The sequence below is a fragment of the Esox lucius genome, chromosome 6 (assembly GCF_011004845.1).
Source record: "Esox lucius isolate fEsoLuc1 chromosome 6, fEsoLuc1.pri, whole genome shotgun sequence".
NCBI lineage: Eukaryota > Metazoa > Chordata > Actinopteri > Esociformes > Esocidae > Esox > Esox lucius.
Genome location: NC_047574.1, coordinates 9880603 through 9899017, shown reverse-complemented (window position 1 = coordinate 9899017; position 18415 = coordinate 9880603). Strand labels below are relative to the sequence as shown.

Sequence of the window (18415 nt, the reverse complement as noted above, 5' to 3'; positions counted from 1 at the left end):
TATAAATACACATTTAATTTGATATACAGGATGTGGCACTTGTGATTGGAGTTAATATGGAACGCTGGGCCTTCTCTGGTTGTTCTTGGTTTATCAGATTACATTAGGTCTGAATTGGGTTTGGTCAGTCAGTTTGGCCTGCCTGTTCGGTGTGATCCTACACAGCTGTGCACAAACTGATTGCCATGCTTTCCCTTCTAGAAGCTGCATTGCTGACCAGTCAGAAAGATATTGTTGTTGGGCCAGCTTTGTGGCCAAGGCCAGCATCCTGTGTACTGTATTGAATCACTCCTCAGGGATAGGCTATTTTTTTGTGATGCTCAGCTGAATTTTCTGAATATTCCTGTAGTTTTTTTGACAGATAATGTGTTTATCTGATAATCCGGTTCGACTTGTCTTTTTCTTGGTTTACCTGATAAGGCATGACTCACAATAAACACTACAATTTAATGACCAATTTAAAACTTTTTTTCGGTCAAGCAGATGTATGTGAAGATTTTATAAAATCCTGACAATTGGTCCATTTCTTTTAATAGTAAAAATAGAAGGTCTTATCTTTCATTAGAAGAAATTTGAACATTTTTAAAAATGCAGCCATCAACAATTTTATTCTTTTCAAGTGAGTAATGACAGAAAATATTTCATGATAAACCTAAAATTAAGTAATGCATTCTTAATAGCTCTCGTAAAATTTCCACTGAAATTCTATTTAGGGAAAGCTTTATCTCTTATCAGGTCTCATTTGTTCCGCATCTGATAATAGAACATTTATTATTACAACTTTACTATCTCTGGCCACAGGTATTCCAGAAAGAGGAAGTTGATCCACTGCAGTCACAGTTGCAAGACATCAGCTGGCTGGGCCAGAGCCTGATCCAGAACGCTGCCAAAGGCACCAACATAAAGGGCCTAGAACATGACCTGGAGGATGTCAACACACGATGGAACACTCTCAATAAAAAGGTTAGCTCGACTTTGGGTCGTTAAATCTGCTTTACACCCTGGTGTAATTTTGCTTTTACGGAATCAAAAGAGGTTATTAAAGTTGAGATATAAACACTCCCACACAGTTATTGGGAAATGTTATGCGGTGTGATTTACGGCTTTAACTAGCCTTAATTTGTTAGCGTTTAACAACAGGATAATAAGTTACTACGGATTAGTTTTTCTTATGATGATATAAATTGTGCCTATTCTTAAATGTTCTTCTGAAGATTGTTGAGCACTGCATCATTTCATGTCTATTTTGTCTATTTTATGTTTATGTTGGTTTGATAAAACTTTTGAAACAAAGATTGCTGAGCGGTCTGCACAGCTGCATGAGGCCCTGTTGCATTGTGGGAGGTTCCAGGATGCCCTGGAGTCCTTGCTCAGCTGGTTGACGGACACAGAGGAGCTAGTGTCCAATCAGAAACCTCCATCTGCCGAGTTCAAAGTTGTCAAGGCACAGATCCAGGAGCAAATAGTAAGCAACTCAAGAACTGGTGACGACACACAACAACAATAGTTGCTAATTCATTAATTCTAACCAATTCAGAGAATCCATGTAAGATTTTCCCTCAACAGTGATACTTCTGCTTGGAGCGTGTAGAGCTAGCCTTGTAACTTCCATTTCCTTAATTCCGGCCAGCTCCTCCAGAGGTTGCTGGATGAGCGCAGACCCACGGTGGAGCTGATTAAGAAGGAGGGGGAGAAGGTTGCCGAGCTGGGAGCAGAGTCTGTGGACAGGGAGAAGGTGGGGAAGGAGATTGAGTGTCTGGGACAGCGCTGGGATGCTCTGCTGAAGAAGGCTGAGAACAGGTCTGTCTGTCTTACCGCCCGGAGTCTTTATCTTATCTAGCACCATTTAGTAAAACCTCAGTTGGAATACAATGTAAGTAAAGTGTGTGACATTTGTAAGAATGTTTACTTGTGATTCATTATGGAAAATCTACTGATTTGGCTTTCTCAAGGAAAGTGCCACTCCTTTGCTCTTAAAATACACTGCAGTTTTTGGATGACAAAACCAAATACAGCAATGTTGCATTCTGGATAAATGCCCCAAATACAGTAAAGTGACCCTCCCCAACCATCCCTACGTTACAGTTATCAGGCATAATCCCTCAACTGTGTTATCGGAGGCTGGCGCCAGAGGTCTTTGAGGAGTCCAGGATCTTGGCATCCAGGCCAGTCCTTAGCTGAGGGAGTGTAATGGTCTCATCACTCACCGGTCTCTCCTCTTCTATTCTGTCTTGGCATGCTGGGCAATTTAGGCACAAACAGCTGAAGAGCATCCTGGTTGTAGCGCAGCAGTTCCATGACACACTGGAGCCTCTGTCCGAGTGGCTCTCTGCCACAGAGAAATGCCTGGCCAACTCTGAACCCATCGGCACGCAGACCTCTAAGCTGGAGGAGCAGATCGCCCAGCACAAGGTTAAGATACATTTTGTTTTCGTCGTAGATGTTACTTTTCAGTTGCCCAGTCTTTTTTTGCCCCCCTCTCTTTCGTTTCTCATGATTTGTTGCGTTAATTCTGTTTGCTGTTTCCAGATTGGTGTTACATTTATTATTTTGTGTTTCCTATTAGTTCTGCATTGTTCCAACCCCCCCCCCCCCCCCCCCATTGTGTTTGTGTTTTTTTGTTCATCCTCCTTTTGTGTGTTCCTGGCGTGTCGGTGATGTGGTCAGGCCTTAGAGGAGGAGATAATGGGTCACAGCAAAGACCTGGTTCAGGCCATCAGTCTGGGTCAGAGGCTGAAGACGGTCAGCTCAGTGGACGATAAGGAGCTAGTGCAGTCTAAGCTGGACTCCGCCCAGGCCGGGTACATAGAGCTGCAAGAGCGCTGCAGAAGGAAGGCTGAGATGTTGCAGCAGGCTATAGCCAATGCCCAGCTGTTTGGAGAGGACGAGGTGGCCCTCATGAACTGGCTGAATGAAGTGCACACTAGGCTGAACGAAGTGTCCGTTGAAGACTACAAGACAGATGTGCTTGAAAGGCAGTGTGCAGATCAGCTGGTACTACAGCCTCCTCCTCGGGCCTTACATTCATTCATTCTTGCTTTTTTTTTATTCATTCTTCATTTATCCCTTTACATGATTTTATTGTTATGATAATGTAGCTACTTTTTTTGTGTGGTGAAAAAAAAGTCTACTTCCTTGTTTTCCCCAATGCTGTTTGAGTCGAATGGGTTGTTGCTAAGATTTTGTGTCTCATGCAGGCCCTACATGAAGACATTGAGTTGAGGAAGCAAAATGTTAATCAAGCCATTTCCAATGGATTGGAGCTACTGAAACAAACAACAGGTAACACACCCTAGTTAATACCGCACCTGCAGTTTCATTTCCATCCATCACTACAGCAGATGAAGCTGATTTCATTCACCTTCAAACCTTCTTCTAGGGGATGAGGTTGTCGTCATCCAAGGCAAGTTGGATGGCATAAAGACACGATACGCTGAGATCAACGCCATGAGTGATAATGTGTCCAAAACCCTGGATCAGGCTCTGGCTCTGGCTTCCAAATTCAAACACACCCATGAAGACCTCAGCACCTGGCTGAAGAATGTGGAAGCCGAGCTCAGTGCCTTCGCTGTTCAGGGGCCCGTTGGAGAGCAGCTCATCCAGGCACAAGACAGGCAAAAGGTATTTAGGGGCTTCTGTTGCTTGACACATTGACCCCTTGCTGTATGTGTTGCTTGGCTTGATGAACTGGCCAAATGGAACCCTGTTGCTTTTAATCTATCAAGGTACTCTAAGCAATGGGATTACTAGGAAAGTACTGTAACATTGGGGTACACCTGCAATTTGCCATATTCCATTCCTATAAACACAGCGTGGCCCTTTTTGTTACCCAGGGGTTGTTGAAAGAGGTCAGAGATCGCAAGCCCCAGGTGGACAAACTGAATGAGGTCAGCAGCTCACTCCTGGAGCTGGTCCCATGGAGGGCCCGAGAGGGTCTGGACCAGCTGGTCACTGAGGACAATGACCGCTACAAGGCCGCCACCGACACCATTGCACAGAATGTGGCGCAGATCGATGCCGCCATACTGAAATCACAGCAGGTATAGTGAGACCCCAGCTTACTACCACAGACCACTGTAAACAGGAGAACAGTTGTTGAAAATGTGTTTGAAAACAAAGGGAACATTTTACCGTAATGCTAATTTGTGTTCTGTAGTTTTGTGGATATTGTAGTGTTAAAACCATCCTTCTTCATATATCCCTTTATTGGGCTTCTTTATTTTATTCTTAATTGCTTTCCATTAGCAACAGCAACTGCAACACAATGTATAATGGCTAAGAACTATCATACCAGCTATTTTTTTTATTGTTCTGTGCAGTTTGAACAAGCAGCTGACACAGAGTTGGCCTGGCTCACCGAAGCAGAGAGGAGGATGTTGTCATTTGGGGAGATCAGGCTTGAGCAGGACCAGACTACAGCCCAGCTCCAGGCGCAGAAGGTCAGCCATGTATCTATATTGAACACTTGATATGTACGTATACATGCCTTTGGAGACCTGGTCACCACAGACATTGGTCACCACAGACATTGGTCACCACAGACATTGGTCACCACAGACATTAGTCACCACAGACATTAGTCACCATAGACACTGGTCACCATAGACACTGGTCACCACAGGCACTGGTCACCACAGGCACTGGTCAACACAGACTCTGGTCACCACAGACACTGGTCACCACAGACATTAGTCACCACAGACACTGGTCACCACAGACACTGGTCACCACAGACATTGGTCACCATAGACACTGATCTCCACAGACACTGGTCTCCACAGACACTGGTCTCCACAGACACTGGTCTCCACAGACACTGGTCACCACAGACATTAGTCACCACAGACACTGGTCACCACAGACACTGGTCACCACAGACACTGGTCAGCACAGACATTAGTCACCATAGACACTGGTCTCCACAGACACTGGTCTCCACAGACACTGGTCACCACACACACTGGTCACCACAGACACTGGTCACCACAGACTCTGGTCACCACAGACATTAGTCACCACAGACACTGGTCTCCACAGACACTGGTCTCCACAGACACTGGTCACCACAGACACTGGTCACCACAGACTCTGGTCACCACAGACTCTGGTCACCACAGACATTAGTCACCACAGACATTAGTCACCACAGACATTAGTCACCACAGACACTGGTCTCCACAGACACTGTTCACCACAGACACTGGTCACCACACACACTGGTCACCACAGACATTAGTCTCCACAGACTCTGGCCACCACAGACACTGGCCACCACAGACCTTAGTCACCACAGACACTGGTCACCACAGACAGTGTGCAAACAGTCCAGTAAACAATGATGTGTCCTGCAGCTGTAGGTGTGTGTGTTTGTTACCAATTAAATCTGAGTATCCTCTTCTGATTGACTAGGGCTTCTCCATGGACCTCCTCAGACACAAGGATGCCATGGATGACATAGTGAAATCAGGCGAAGCCATCATGAACAGCAAGGATGAGGAGGAAAAGCAAGCCTTGAAGGTAGTTCTATAAATGTCCTGTAATTTAATAAAGGCCTAACATTGTTAGCAGAATACCTCCGGAGTAGCCTGCCTTCCCTGAATGTAGCATATTAAATGTTACTAGAAGTTGAAACAACGGTTATCTAATAAATCAGTGTCACCAGTGTGTGCAGCCACCTTGCTTTCTTTTCTAAGAAAATATCCAATTGTCTTCATCATAATATTTTACCCAGACTAAGATCCAAGCACTCCTGGAGAAGTATGGTGCGGTCAGTCAACTTAACTCAGAGCGCTGCCTGCAGTTGGAGCGAGCCCAGTCTCTTGCCAGCCAGTTCTGGGAGACCTATGAGGAACTGTGGCCTTGGCTCCAAGAAACCCGCGCCAGTTTCAGCCAGCTACCATTGCTGGCCATTGAGTACGAAGCTCTACGACAGCAACAGGAGGAGCTCAGGGTGAGCTAAACTGAAAGCATATTAGCAAGTTGTCTCTTACCACTGAATTTTAATACTATTCTTTGAGAGACCATGGGTGAGTTTCCACCAAAGCTTCATAGCAATACAGTCATAACACCAATGAGAAAACATATGGGATTTATAATTTTTTTCAATGTCACATATCAAATGCAGCAAATGCGAGAGCTGATCGCTGAGCACAAGCCCCACATCGACAAGATGAACAAGACCGGCCCACAGCTTTTGGAGCTGAGTCCTGGGGAGGGTGTCGCTATCCGGGAGAAGTACTCTGCCACAGACCAGCTGTACACCCAGCTTAAGGCTGACGTCAAACACAGAGCCGCCACGCTGGATGAGGCAATCTCCAAGTCCACACAGGTGACACACTCTCACTTGTTTTATTTTATTTCATGTAATAAAATGTATAAATATACAGCTCCAGAAAAAATTAAGAGACCACTGCACCTTTTTCTTTCCTTTCCAAAAAAGTTGAAAAGGAAGGTTTTGAGTGAGGAACAGAAGTGTTCAATTCGCAGTGGTCTCTTAATTTTAACCCTGCTGTTCCTCGATCAAAACCTTCCTTTTCGACTTTTTTATAAATGAAAAAAAAGGTGCAGTGGTCTCTTAATTTTTTCCGGAGCTGTATATTCAACGGACGGCTAGTCCAGATTATACAGTTAGGTCCAGAAATATTTGGACAGTTTTCATAATTTTGGCTTTGTTTCATAATTTTGGCCACCACAATGGATTTGAAATGAAACAACTGAGATGCAATTGAAGTGCAGACTTTCAGCTTTAATTCTCAGGGTTGAACAAAAATATTGTATGAAACGTTTAGGAATTGCTACCATTTTTATACACAGTCCCCTTATTTCAGGGGCTCAAATGTAATTGGACAAATTAACACAATCATAAATTAAATGTAAGTTTTTGATACTTTGTTGAGAATCCTTTGCAGGCAATGACTGCTTGAAGTCGGGAATGCATGGACATCACCAAACGCTGAGTTTCCTTCTTTGTGATTATTTGCCAGGCCTTTACTGCAGCTGTCTTCATTTGTTGTTTGTTCATGGTTCTTTCTGGCTTACGTTTTGTCTTCAGCAAGTGAAATGCGTGCTTGATCGTGCTTGATCCCTCCAGACTTCAGAATTCATCCGTCTGCTTCTGTCTTCTGTCACATCATTAATAAACACTAGTGACCCAGTGCCACTGGAAGCCATTACTCTGCCTCCACCATGTTTTACAGATGATGTGGTATGCTTGGGATCATGAGCCGTTCCAAGCCTTCTCCATACCTTTTTCTTCCCATCATTCTGGTACAGGTTTCATCTGTCCAAAGAATGCTGTTCCAGAACTGGGCTGGCTTTTTTAGATGCTTTTTGGCAAAGTCTAATGTGGCCTTTCTATTCTTGAGACTTATGAATGGTTCGCACCTTGTGGTGAACCATCTGTATTTGCTCTTGTGAAGTCTTCTCTTTATGGTAGACTTGGATAATGATATGCCTTCCTCCTGGAGAGTGTTCTTCACTTGGCTGGATGTTGTGTAGGGGGTTTTCTTTACCATGGAAAGGGTCCTACAATCATCCACCACTGTTGTCAACCGTAGACATCCAGACCTTTTAGTGTTGCAGAGCTCACCAGTGCTTTTTTCCCCCCTCAGAATATTGATTTGGCCACTCCTAATGTTCCTGCTATCTCTCTGATGGATTTTATTTAAGCCTGAGGATGTCCTGTTTCACTTGCATTGAGAGGTCCTTTAACCACATGTTGTGGGTTCACAGCAACAGCTTCCAAATGCAAATACCAAACCTGGAATCAACTCCAGACCTGTTACTTGCTTAATTGATTAACAAATGATGAAGGAATAGCCCACACCTGTCCATGAAACAGCTTTTGAGTCAATTGTCCAATTACTTTTGGTCCCTTGAAAAAGAGGGGGCTACATATTAAAGAGCTGTAATTCCTAAACTCTTCCCCCCATTTGGTTGTGAATACTCTCAAATTCAAGCTGAGAGGCTGCACTTTAAGCCAATATTCATTATTTATCTGTAACTTGAATATAGTTTGGGAAACAGCCAAAATAACAAAACTTGTGTCTGTGTCCAATTATTTCCAGACCTAACTGTATACAGGTTTTTCTGTGTTAGACACATAAGCATGTAAATTTTGCTTTCATCTCAAGAGATCTTATATTGTTTCAGTTAATGCACCTGAATGGGTATAAATGGATGTTTTTAAGTGTTTGGGGGGGGTTGCTTGATGACCAGCCAAAGTAATGACATCACTGTAATGAAATCTGAGGATGAAACGGCATGATAAAAGTCCTTATCGTGTTCCTGGCCGGCTCAGATGGGAAGGAAACATTATTCATATCCTTCCTTTGAAAACAGGATAAAAATACTCAGGGCACCGGCAGGCCATGTCTGACTCCGTGAGTATACATTCACCTGCCATCCGTCGGGTTCAACCGGGATGCGTCTCAATATTACTGTGTACCACGGACAACGGATCCTTTTGTCCTGTGTCGATTGTTCTGTTTGTACTTTGAAAATAAAAGTGGCTAGATAATCGCTTTGTCCTTCCAGGTGCACAGCCCCATATCCCAAAAGGAATTAGGATAAATAAAAGCACTTTGTGATGAGAACGCACGCAGGCTGTTGACACGCACCCGGTTTTTACCGTGTCTCCTCTTCTCGTAGTTCCACGACAAGATTGAGCCCATGCTGGAGTCTTTGGGGCGAATTGCTGAACGCCTTCGCCAGCCTCCCTCCATCTCCGTGGAGGTGGAGAAGATCAGGGAGCAGCTCACCGAAAACAAGGCTGTGTCCGTGGACCTGGAGAAACTGCAGCCTTCCTATGACACGCTCAAACAGCGCGGCGAGGAGATGATCGCGCGCTCAGCAGGAACTGACAAGGACCTGTCTGCTAAAGGTAACGTCCGTCGTCACCCTGCCACCTGCGCGGTGGTGATGTGTGGAAAGGCTTTTCTGAAAGACTCGTGGTACTGCAGGTCAACCCAGTGTGCTGACTGTGGAGCTGTGTTAGAGACGGCTAGCTAGCTAGTTGGACTGGTAGTTGGGCTCCCAATGTTTCTGTATAAATGATCCCAATGGTTTTGTGTGCTGATGGCGATTTCATCTTAAAATATGTCAGTGTGAAGAACTTCCCCAACAATTTCTCTTCATGTGGATGGCTGAGCTTTCACCCACACCCTGCTGGGCCATTGATTTAGTTAACTGGCTAGCATTATTTACTGACAGATCGTTGAAGTGTGCAGTTTTAGCTAAATTTACAAATCTTACAGCTAGATTTAAGCCAAACATATATCGACATGGTCATCGAATGTATTGAACTTAGGTAGCGAGGAATCACACCAAATCACAGAACCCAATGGGTATGGAGGCTGGTCAGTCGAAATAATTAAGACTGTTATGTCTCTGTCTCTAAGCTGTGCAAGACAAATTGGACCAGATGGTCTTTACCTGGAATGAGATCCATTCCCTGATGGAAGAGAGGGAGGCCAAGCTTCTAGATGTGATGGACTTGGCTGACAAGTTCTGGTGTGACCACAGTGCCCTCATCGTTACCATCAAGGACACCCAGGACCTACTGAGGGAGCTGGAAGAGCCTGGAGTCGACCCCTCTGTGGTGAAACAGCAGCAGGAGTGTCTGGAGGTAAAAGTGCATCACATTCAGAAGAAGCATAACATGAAAGGGGAAAATGTTGAACATGTTTTTGTCTTGCTAAGTCAAAGTAATGTCATTCATGTTACGGAAAAGGTGCATTGCAATGCTGGAATTCAGATATGACGTCATGGGTCACAATCCACTGTGGTAAAGAGTTAAGGTGGCCTAACATGGTTGAGATAAAATTCTGGGTAAAACTTGATTTGGATGGTCAATCTGTAGATGCTTTATCTACTATCTACAGACCATCAATAACTACAGACTATCAGTTAACTATCTACTAACCATAAACCTCATTCTATATCTTACATTAACCCATTCCCCTAACCCTTACACTATCACTTATTCTAAATCTAAAGCAAACATCTACATGATAGTTTGATAATATTATAAATATCGCATCTACAGATAGTTAACGTTTCCATCCAAATAAATTGTAACCAAATTCTAACATATACCAAATTAAAAACAATAAAAACCAGTTTTGTGTGATAATAGGTTTCTCTTTGTGACTAATAGTTGTCTTTCTTCCCTAGGGATACAAAGAGGAGATTGATGGTCTTCAGGAAGAGCTGGATGTGGTCCGGACCCTGGGGGTGGAGCTTATGGCTGCCTGTGGTGAACCAGATAAGCCTGTCATTAAAAAGAGTATTGACGAGGTAACAATTGATTCCTGAACAACCCCCATAATAAAGAGGAAAGAAATCGCTTTGTTCAAATACACTGAAGCGAACTAAATGTCAGATTTGTTACTATGTCTTACTATAAATAAATACAAACAATATATTTGTCTCGTAAATAGGAAGAATATGTTCAATGCTAGTGTATCACATTCTGAAATATGTTAATTTTCATAATGTAGCTTGTGGCTCCAACTAGCTGCTTCATAGCGATCATATGCATTGACCTTCGTTTTTTCCCATAGGTGAACTCAGCGTGGGAGACGCTGAACAAGGGATGGAAGGACAGGGTGGACAGACTGGATGATGCCATGCAGGCTGCTGTGCAGTTCCAGGATAGCCTGCAGGTACCTCACTTTTCACTATGGGTTAGCTGCCCTGCATTGTCATATGTCCATTGCCTGTTCAGTATGGCACACCATGGGAAAATGTGTTCCTATCAGCCCGAATCACATGAAACATCATCTCAAATTCCTTGCCCAGTGAACACGGCTCTGCTGTTCCTGAATAAACTGACGACACTGAGCAGCTCTGAGGAGATGAATACCCTTGTGTGTGTGTAATAGGAAACTTCTCAGAAGTTTACGGTCTTGTGTTTGTTAATGTTTCAGTCTGCCCCTCCTGCATTCACTCTGGGGAAGGACAAAGTTGCCCACATTACTCAAGTTGTTTTCACGCCATAATTCAAGTCAATTTTGGGATTTTGTGTTTTATTTATCTTCTGTGACTGTAAAATGACCTTGGGTATTCATCAATGACCCTATTAATCAAATTTGGGATTAAATCAGGTCATTGTGTTAATGAGTAGTTGTCACCTGATTTTGTCACAGAGCATCATAGCTCAGACCTCTCAGACAGAATCAGGAGGCAAAGTAATGGCTTTGATCAGTTTACACCAATACATCAAAGTGAATGATGTAACCAGCAGTGTGAAAAGCAACATTGTTGTGTTGCTATTATTGGATCTCACACATTTCTGTGCAATTAGATGTTTGTTTTTTGGCGTGATTCTTTGTAGTGGGGTATGCAGCTCTTTTGATGATGGTTTAGAAGAGTGCGGGTTATAAATTAAACACCAATTTACACACCCCATGGACTTCTTTATTTTTAGTGTTTATTTGGATTCTGGTGAAATTATCAAATTGCAGCAGCTATTCCGTCCACATTCTACTTGATTAAATAAGTTATGTTCGGTCCCTATTTTCATCTGAGCTAATTTTATTATTATAACTTTTTGGACAATGGTACTTTTATATTTAGGAGATTTTATGTATTACATGTGTCACATGATCATCCCCCTGAAATCTCTCTCCACCTAAAAAGTCCCACCACAACAAATCATTGGTTTAGAAGTTAAGAGTCCAATCCTGGCCTATTTAAACAGAGACCAGTACTTCCCCCTCTCCAAATGGCCTGCTGCATATCAAAATGTTTTGGGGGGATTTGAATAGGTCTGAGACATGGTGAGGTCAGTTTTTTTAAAACAGTGTTTCTGGAGGAGCTCGGGACATTTTAATGGGGCGGTCATGTGACTGGGGTGCAGTCTGAGTGGTCTAAGACGATCATATTAGTGATAATATATGGGATATCTGAGCTGCTGTGAGGCTAGCAGTGTGTTTTTCCAGTGACAGTGATAACCACGCCCTTCATCCACAGGGTATGTTTGACTGGGTGGATATTGTGGAGAACAAACTGGATTCTATGTCACCTGTGGGCACTGACTTGGAGACTGTCAAGCAGCAAATTGAAGAGCTCAAGGTATTGTGTTCCTAGCCAGATTATACAGAATGCAGTCGGCTTGTGTCTAAGGAACCACAGACCCTTTCACACATTTATCTAAGCCAAATATTGTTGGTAATCTTTCAATGTTGTCACCCAAGTGATTGTGTCCATTTGTTGCATTTAATCGCCATTTACATACAGTAGAGCCCACCACCATTATGGTGCAAACAGCAGCTGTGAATATTAAGTTCGCCTCCTGCTTTTCTTGGCCTGTGGCAGTGTCATTAGTACTCTGAGGAGATAGACATGAATGGAATAGCCATGAATCTGCATTCATCCTTTGATCTACAACAGCACAAAGCTATTGTGTGTCTCAGTGAGATTAGTAAATAGAAGGTCTTTCAGGAGCTGCCATATTTGCAAAGCAGATGAACAAAAATGTGTAAAAATGTATCATTTGCTACTGTTTGCTTTTTCCAAGCTTTGATCGGGGGGCTAATAATTTGATAAAATGTTGTAGTCAAATCAATTGTCGTGTAATTAAAATACCTTCTAGAAAGGTCAGATGTTTCAGGACTCTCCTGAGAGTAGCGCTGTAGTAATATTAACGGGTTGCCATGACAATTACCTTGTGTGGTTTGGGTTTTAGGAGTTCAAAGGGGAGGCATATCAGCTGCAGATCGAAATGGAACGGCTGAACCATCAGGCTGGCCTGCTGCTAAAGAAGGTGACAGAGGAGTACGATCGCTGTGCCATCCAGGAGCCCATGACTGAGCTCAAAATGCTCTGGGACAACCTGGATGAGAAGATCATCAACAGACAGGTGGAGATGGACGAATGCTATTCCTTTCTTGTTTTGTTATACAGCCCAGTTTTCATGAAAGCCTTTTGACTTATTCTCTAATTCAAAAAGGCTGTTTTCCCCATTGAGGAGAGACTGATTAAGGTGCAGATCTCATGAGGGATGTTTTTCGTGTTACCCTTGTGTGAAGTAGTGTTTGTCCTGATTGTGTGCAGCATAAACTGGAGGGAGCGCTGTTGGCTTTGGGGCAGTTCCAGCATGCTCTGGATGAACTTCTGGCCTGGATGAGCAACACGGAAGAGCTGCTTAACGAGCAGAGGAAGGCTGCAGGAGACCCCAAGGCCATTGAGATTGAGCTTGCCAAGCACCACGTAAGACATAACTCCTCTCATTCAATCAGTGTTACTTTAACATACACAGTGTGCCGTAGCAGGAATCGGCCCGAGCGGCTTTCCACAAGACTTACAATGACCTCCTGACCCTCACACCGGTTTGTGTTAACCGCAACAACATCAAATGGCAAAGTTCAACCCTACTCTGCCGGCAAACAGCACTGTACAACGTGTACTCTAAGTACATACAAGTCCAACCAGACCAGTGTTCCAAATGTCCTTTATCTAGACGTCCTCCACCAAAGGCCTCCACACTTCATTATCTCCCTGACACCTTAACGACTGGGTGTTCTTTGAGCCGTCAACCACAGACACTGAAAAAGTTCTGTGTGTCCGACCGATCCGGTCCAATCTGGTCCGGGACCACCCTGCAGTGGCTTCATTTGCCATGCGGCTGATTCTTCTAGTCCTTTAAACTCTTCCATGTAGCATATTTTTATGTCCGTTGGACTAAATCAACAATCAGAGACGCCTAGACACTGGTTCCTTTTAGTTTAAAATGCAGCAGTGTTTCGCTGACCCCCCTCGGCCAGGCATTTCACCAACCTTGCACTGTGATGTGTGCTTTTCAGGTCCTCCAAAATGATGTGCTGGCCCATAAGACAACGGTGGAGGTGGTGAACAAGGCCGGTACGGACCTGGTGGAGTCCACCTCGGGAGAGGAAGCCTCTGGTCTGCAGAGCAAACTGGAGAGCCTTACACAGCGCTGGAAGAGCATCCTGGAAAAGACTGAGCAGAGGAGGCACCAACTGGACAGTGCCCTGCTGCAGGTGTGTGTCTGTCACCCACACATCACGTATGAAGGACGTTTCTGTCCGTTTCATATAGAAAGTGGCAGACACTGGATGTTTTGATTTCTATTTAGAAGAAGCTGTTTACTGACAGTATATGTTACTTTTGGGGAAATGCTTGAACAACGGTTTTGTCCCAGACTCACGGTTTCAAATGTACATTACATGGGCTTGTGAGGTAAGAACCATATATTCCCATTAATATTGGACACCTGCATCCAATAGATGAAAGACTGTTCTTCGAGGGGCATATTACCATCTTTAGAAATACATAACATATATGACTCCAGATGTGTTGAGGTAATATATAATTTTAATAGGTTCAGTGTGAGTTCAGACGTTATATTTGATTGTATGAAGTTCAGCTTGAGAAAGACCAACTGCTTTGACCCTTTAGCCTGATGTTAATGAGGGAAATAGTCCTTGTGAATTTCTAAGCAGCCTAGTAGGGGAGTCAGGCTTTCCTTATCTGTCTTTCCTTACCATCAACCCAATGTCAGCTATTCATCTTCATTCTCCCTCCTCATCCATATATACTCTGGCTGTGTATATGACATATTTGAAAATGTATTTATGTCCAGGAGGAATGGGAGGATGAGGTACAGAAGCAAAAAGACAAAGACAAATGAGTATCACAGAGTCTTAACATTGTTTTAGAGACATTTGCCAAAAGAGAACAAAATATATTTTTTCCCCCAGTAATGTTTTACTGTGGCACCCAGTAAACTTCCAAAGGTCAGTCTATAGCATTTTACAGATAAAAGTGGATTTCCAATAAAATGCATATGTTAAACATAGTGCATAGACAGCACTGACCCTGTTCTCTATCTGGCTCATATGGGCAATTATAAGAATGATTCAGTTAGAAAGAATAAATCTATTAAACGTGGAATATGTTCAATGATTATACACAGACGCCATCAATTCACTCTGTTCAATAACCTATCCATGTTTGGCCATTTATGTATCTGAGGAGTGAATGCCTTCTTATAACATTCCTTGTCCCACTCTCGAATTCCTCACGGTATCTCTGTGAGGCCCATTGTTCTGACTCAGGCTGTATTGTGTTGTAGGCCCAAGGTTTCCATGGCGAAATTGAAGACATGCAGCATTGGCTGAAAGACACAGAGCGTCAGCTGTTAGCATCAAAGGCTGTGGGAGGCTTACCAGACACGGCCCGCGAGCAGCTTAACGCCCATCTGGTATGTATTTAACCATATGAAAGGACTCGTACAGATGGCAGGCTTGTAAGAGCCCAACTCATGCCCTGTCTCCAGTTTGTTTTCTGAAGTGTGAAGTGTGAAAACAAAACAATACTTTTCACAGTAATATGTCCAACTGAAAGAGTCATTAAAGGACTGATGAAAGCCCCAATGTGTTACAAATTGCTAAAACCCTCTTTGGGTGCAGTCATGCTTCTGCTTCTGGCATGCTTCTGTTTTGTTATTGTTTGTCTTTTTCCCTGATAGGATTATCCAGGCCTCTCATTGTTAATGCTCCTTTTTGGGATTCCCATAAAGCAAGTCATTATGGGAACGAAATCAGAGACTCTTCGAATGATAATATTATCAGACTCATATCAGAACATATTTTAGATTTGAATGTTTCAATTTGCTCTGCACCACTGTCATTCTATCACCATGTTTGGTCTTTGGATTTGGATTACGTTTCCTCTTGAAACAAACTGGTGAAAGAGCAGCAAGAGAGCAGACATGGACACTGACTGTTTTAGGAAACACATATTAGAAACGTATTAGAATTAAAAAAATAATTTATTCTGTCTCCTGCAGGAGTTGTGTTCTGCATTTGAGGCCAAAGAGGAGTTGTACCAACAGTTGATAGACAAAGGCCAGCAGCTGCTCACTCTGACCCCCACAGGCCAGGACAGCAACACAGAGCAGGACCTCAGGAACCTGCAGGACAAGTGGGAGCTGGTTCAGACCAAGGTGGCTGACAGAAAGGTATGGGAGTATGGGAATATGGGAGGTATGGGAATATGGGAGTATGGGAATATGGGAGGTATGGGAGGTATGGGAGGTATGGGAGGTATGAGAGGAGTATGGGAGGTATGGGAGAATGGGTGGTATGAGAGGAGTATGGGAGGAGTATGGGAGGTATGGGTGTATGGGAGTATGGGAGTATGGGAGAATGGGTGGTATGAGAGGAGTATGGGAGTTATGGGAGTATGGGAGAAGTATGGGAGAAGTATGGGAGGAGTATGGGAGGTATGGGAGTATGGGAGAATGGGTGGTATGAGAGGTGTATGGGAATATGGGAGGTATGGGAGTATGGGAGAATGGGTGGTATGAGAGGAGAATGGGAGTATGGGAGGTATGGGAGGTATGGGAGGTATGGGTGTATGGGAGGTATGGGAGAATGGGTGGTATGAGAGGAGAATGGGAGGTATGGGAGTATGGGAGGTATGGGAGTATGGGAGGTATGGAGGTATGGAAGAATGGGTGGTATGGGAGGTGTATGGGAGGAGTATGGGAGTGGCTATGGTCAGAAGAGTTGGACAGGGCCCACATGAAAGGGCTTAAACTTCTGTTCACTGCTATTATATATAGATGCGGTACGATTTCAATTTTGGGGGGTGCTTGTATGCACCCCTGGGAGACCCTGGAGATGACATCCGTGGCAGAGTCTGGACATGTTTGATGTCGCATCATTTTAGTTTTTGGATCCCCAGTGGGGTTGTAACTGCTCAACCCACTGCCTTCTCACCCCCCCCACCCACCCCCACCCCCACCCCCGTACTGTCAGGAGTCAGTAATTAATGGTGAACAATGAGGAAGGTTGGCATGCACATGTAGGATGTGGTCACTGAGCAGATTACATTTACTGGTAAGTGACTTAGTCACCAGTCATCATGGGGGATATTAAAAAAGTCCCCTTCGGGGGCGAACAAACAGCTGACACGCTGGATGAGACTTAAAGGGAAAGGCTGGATGGAAAATGCTATTTCAACCAACATGCTCGTTGGCGTTAAGATAGCGTACCCGTCTACGTAGCATACTTCAGTCACGGTGATGCACCAAGTAGCCCACAGGGTGAAATGAACAGGGCTGCTTGTCAGATACTAGCTTAGGGCAATTAGGGTTGTAATGACTGTAATGTCATTACCCCATTGTTAATTGTGATGATGACACAGAATTACTGTTTGCCTGTGCTGGCTGGGCTCTCAGCAAAACAAATTGTCGGATTAACCACAATGAATGCATCTCTTTGATTCAATCGAAGGCATGTCTATTCTATTTTTACAACTCTTGAGGACCTTGTGTTGTGTTACTGGCTCATCTGTCCTTCCCTTCAACCTTGAGGTACTCCAGAAGGGTTCACTTCCTGTCTAAACAAAGGTCATGTTTGGATCACTTACAGTCCTGATGTAATGTTAAGGCAACCAGACAACATGTGTGTTTCTATGATGAAGTGTTTGTGTTTAATGAATGGTGCACATTTAGAAGTTTTAGTTTCTAGTTTTAATGGTATACATACAGTACAGTAAGAGTGTAAAGGTCTCACTTCCTGCTGAACAGCCGTAGTTCCTGCTGAACAACGAACAGGAACCAGGAATATAAACGATATAGAATATAGAAAGTGTTAATAAAAATAACAGCAGGAAACAATATCAGTGCTGACATTCGTGTGTGTGTGAGTGTGTGTGTGTGTGTGTGTGTGTGTGCGTGCGTGCGTGCCCAGAGTGTGTGCAGAAGGACAGAGAGGTCAGGTGTCCAGCAGCCTGAAGACCTGCATATTAAAACTTTCTCAGAGCTTCTTAGTATCGCTATGTGTGTCCATGCATGTGCATGTTTGCATAGACTTGTGGAGGTGTATGTGTGTGTACAAGAGTGGAAGAGTGCCCAGGGGTTGTCAGTGTCCAGTGTTGATCAGCTCTTCCTCGTCACTTTAGGTTAAACTGGAAGAGGCTTTGGCTCTGGCCACAGATTTCCACAACTCACTCCAGGACTTCATCAACTGGCTGACTCAAGCGGAACAGACTCTAACCATGTCCTCACCTGCCTCCCTCATCTTGGAAACCGTCATGTTCCAGATAGATGAGCACAAGGTACTATATATGTCAGAATGAGAACTGCAACGGTTGGAGTCAATTCCACTTCAATTACATTTCCAAATCTCTCAAATGCCGTTTGTGGGAAGCAATTGGAATTTAAATTGGAGTTTATTTGACCTATATTTGTGTAGGTTTGTGACGATTTGTCATTTCAGTCAACGGTCTAATAATCCTAACTACATCTTATCCTGAGTTAGTATGAATATTATCAATAGTAGGAACAGTTGATGGACTTCGGTTTCAAATCAGAAACAGCCTGCAGTGCAATCAAGCTAACTGGGGTTTAACAAGGACAATTTCTGTCTCATCCAGAACTATG

The 18415-nt window shown here is 43.8% G+C and overlaps 1 protein-coding gene across 28 annotated transcripts in view; it reads left to right on the top strand.

Moving 5' to 3' along the window:
• dst (dystonin) overlaps window positions 1–18415 on the top strand; it is a 143473-nt gene that overhangs the window by 108718 nt on the left and 16340 nt on the right. For 25 of the 28 annotated variants that reach the window (XM_029120385.2, XM_029120382.2, XM_029120376.2 and 22 more), the window contains 23 exons: window positions 802–963; window positions 1295–1465; window positions 1631–1800; window positions 2253–2412; window positions 2668–2994; window positions 3198–3282; window positions 3380–3621; window positions 3834–4040; window positions 4320–4439; window positions 5410–5517; window positions 5732–5950; window positions 6125–6328; window positions 8650–8881; window positions 9399–9625; window positions 10174–10296; window positions 10563–10664; window positions 11974–12075; window positions 12689–12862; window positions 13057–13212; window positions 13806–14003; window positions 15098–15226; window positions 15815–15985; window positions 17935–18090. In XM_029120385.2, coding sequence (XP_028976218.2) covers window positions 802–963; window positions 1295–1465; window positions 1631–1800; window positions 2253–2412; window positions 2668–2994; window positions 3198–3282; window positions 3380–3621; window positions 3834–4040; window positions 4320–4439; window positions 5410–5517; window positions 5732–5950; window positions 6125–6328; window positions 8650–8881; window positions 9399–9625; window positions 10174–10296; window positions 10563–10664; window positions 11974–12075; window positions 12689–12862; window positions 13057–13212; window positions 13806–14003; window positions 15098–15226; window positions 15815–15985; window positions 17935–18090 — 3945 coding nt within the window. The remainder of the gene's footprint in view (window positions 1–801; window positions 964–1294; window positions 1466–1630; window positions 1801–2252; window positions 2413–2667; window positions 2995–3197; window positions 3283–3379; window positions 3622–3833; window positions 4041–4319; window positions 4440–5409; window positions 5518–5731; window positions 5951–6124; window positions 6329–8649; window positions 8882–9398; window positions 9626–10173; window positions 10297–10562; window positions 10665–11973; window positions 12076–12688; window positions 12863–13056; window positions 13213–13805; window positions 14004–15097; window positions 15227–15814; window positions 15986–17934; window positions 18091–18415) is intronic. The other 3 variants (XM_029120388.2, XM_029120393.2, XM_029120384.2) reach the window with 1 other exon arrangement.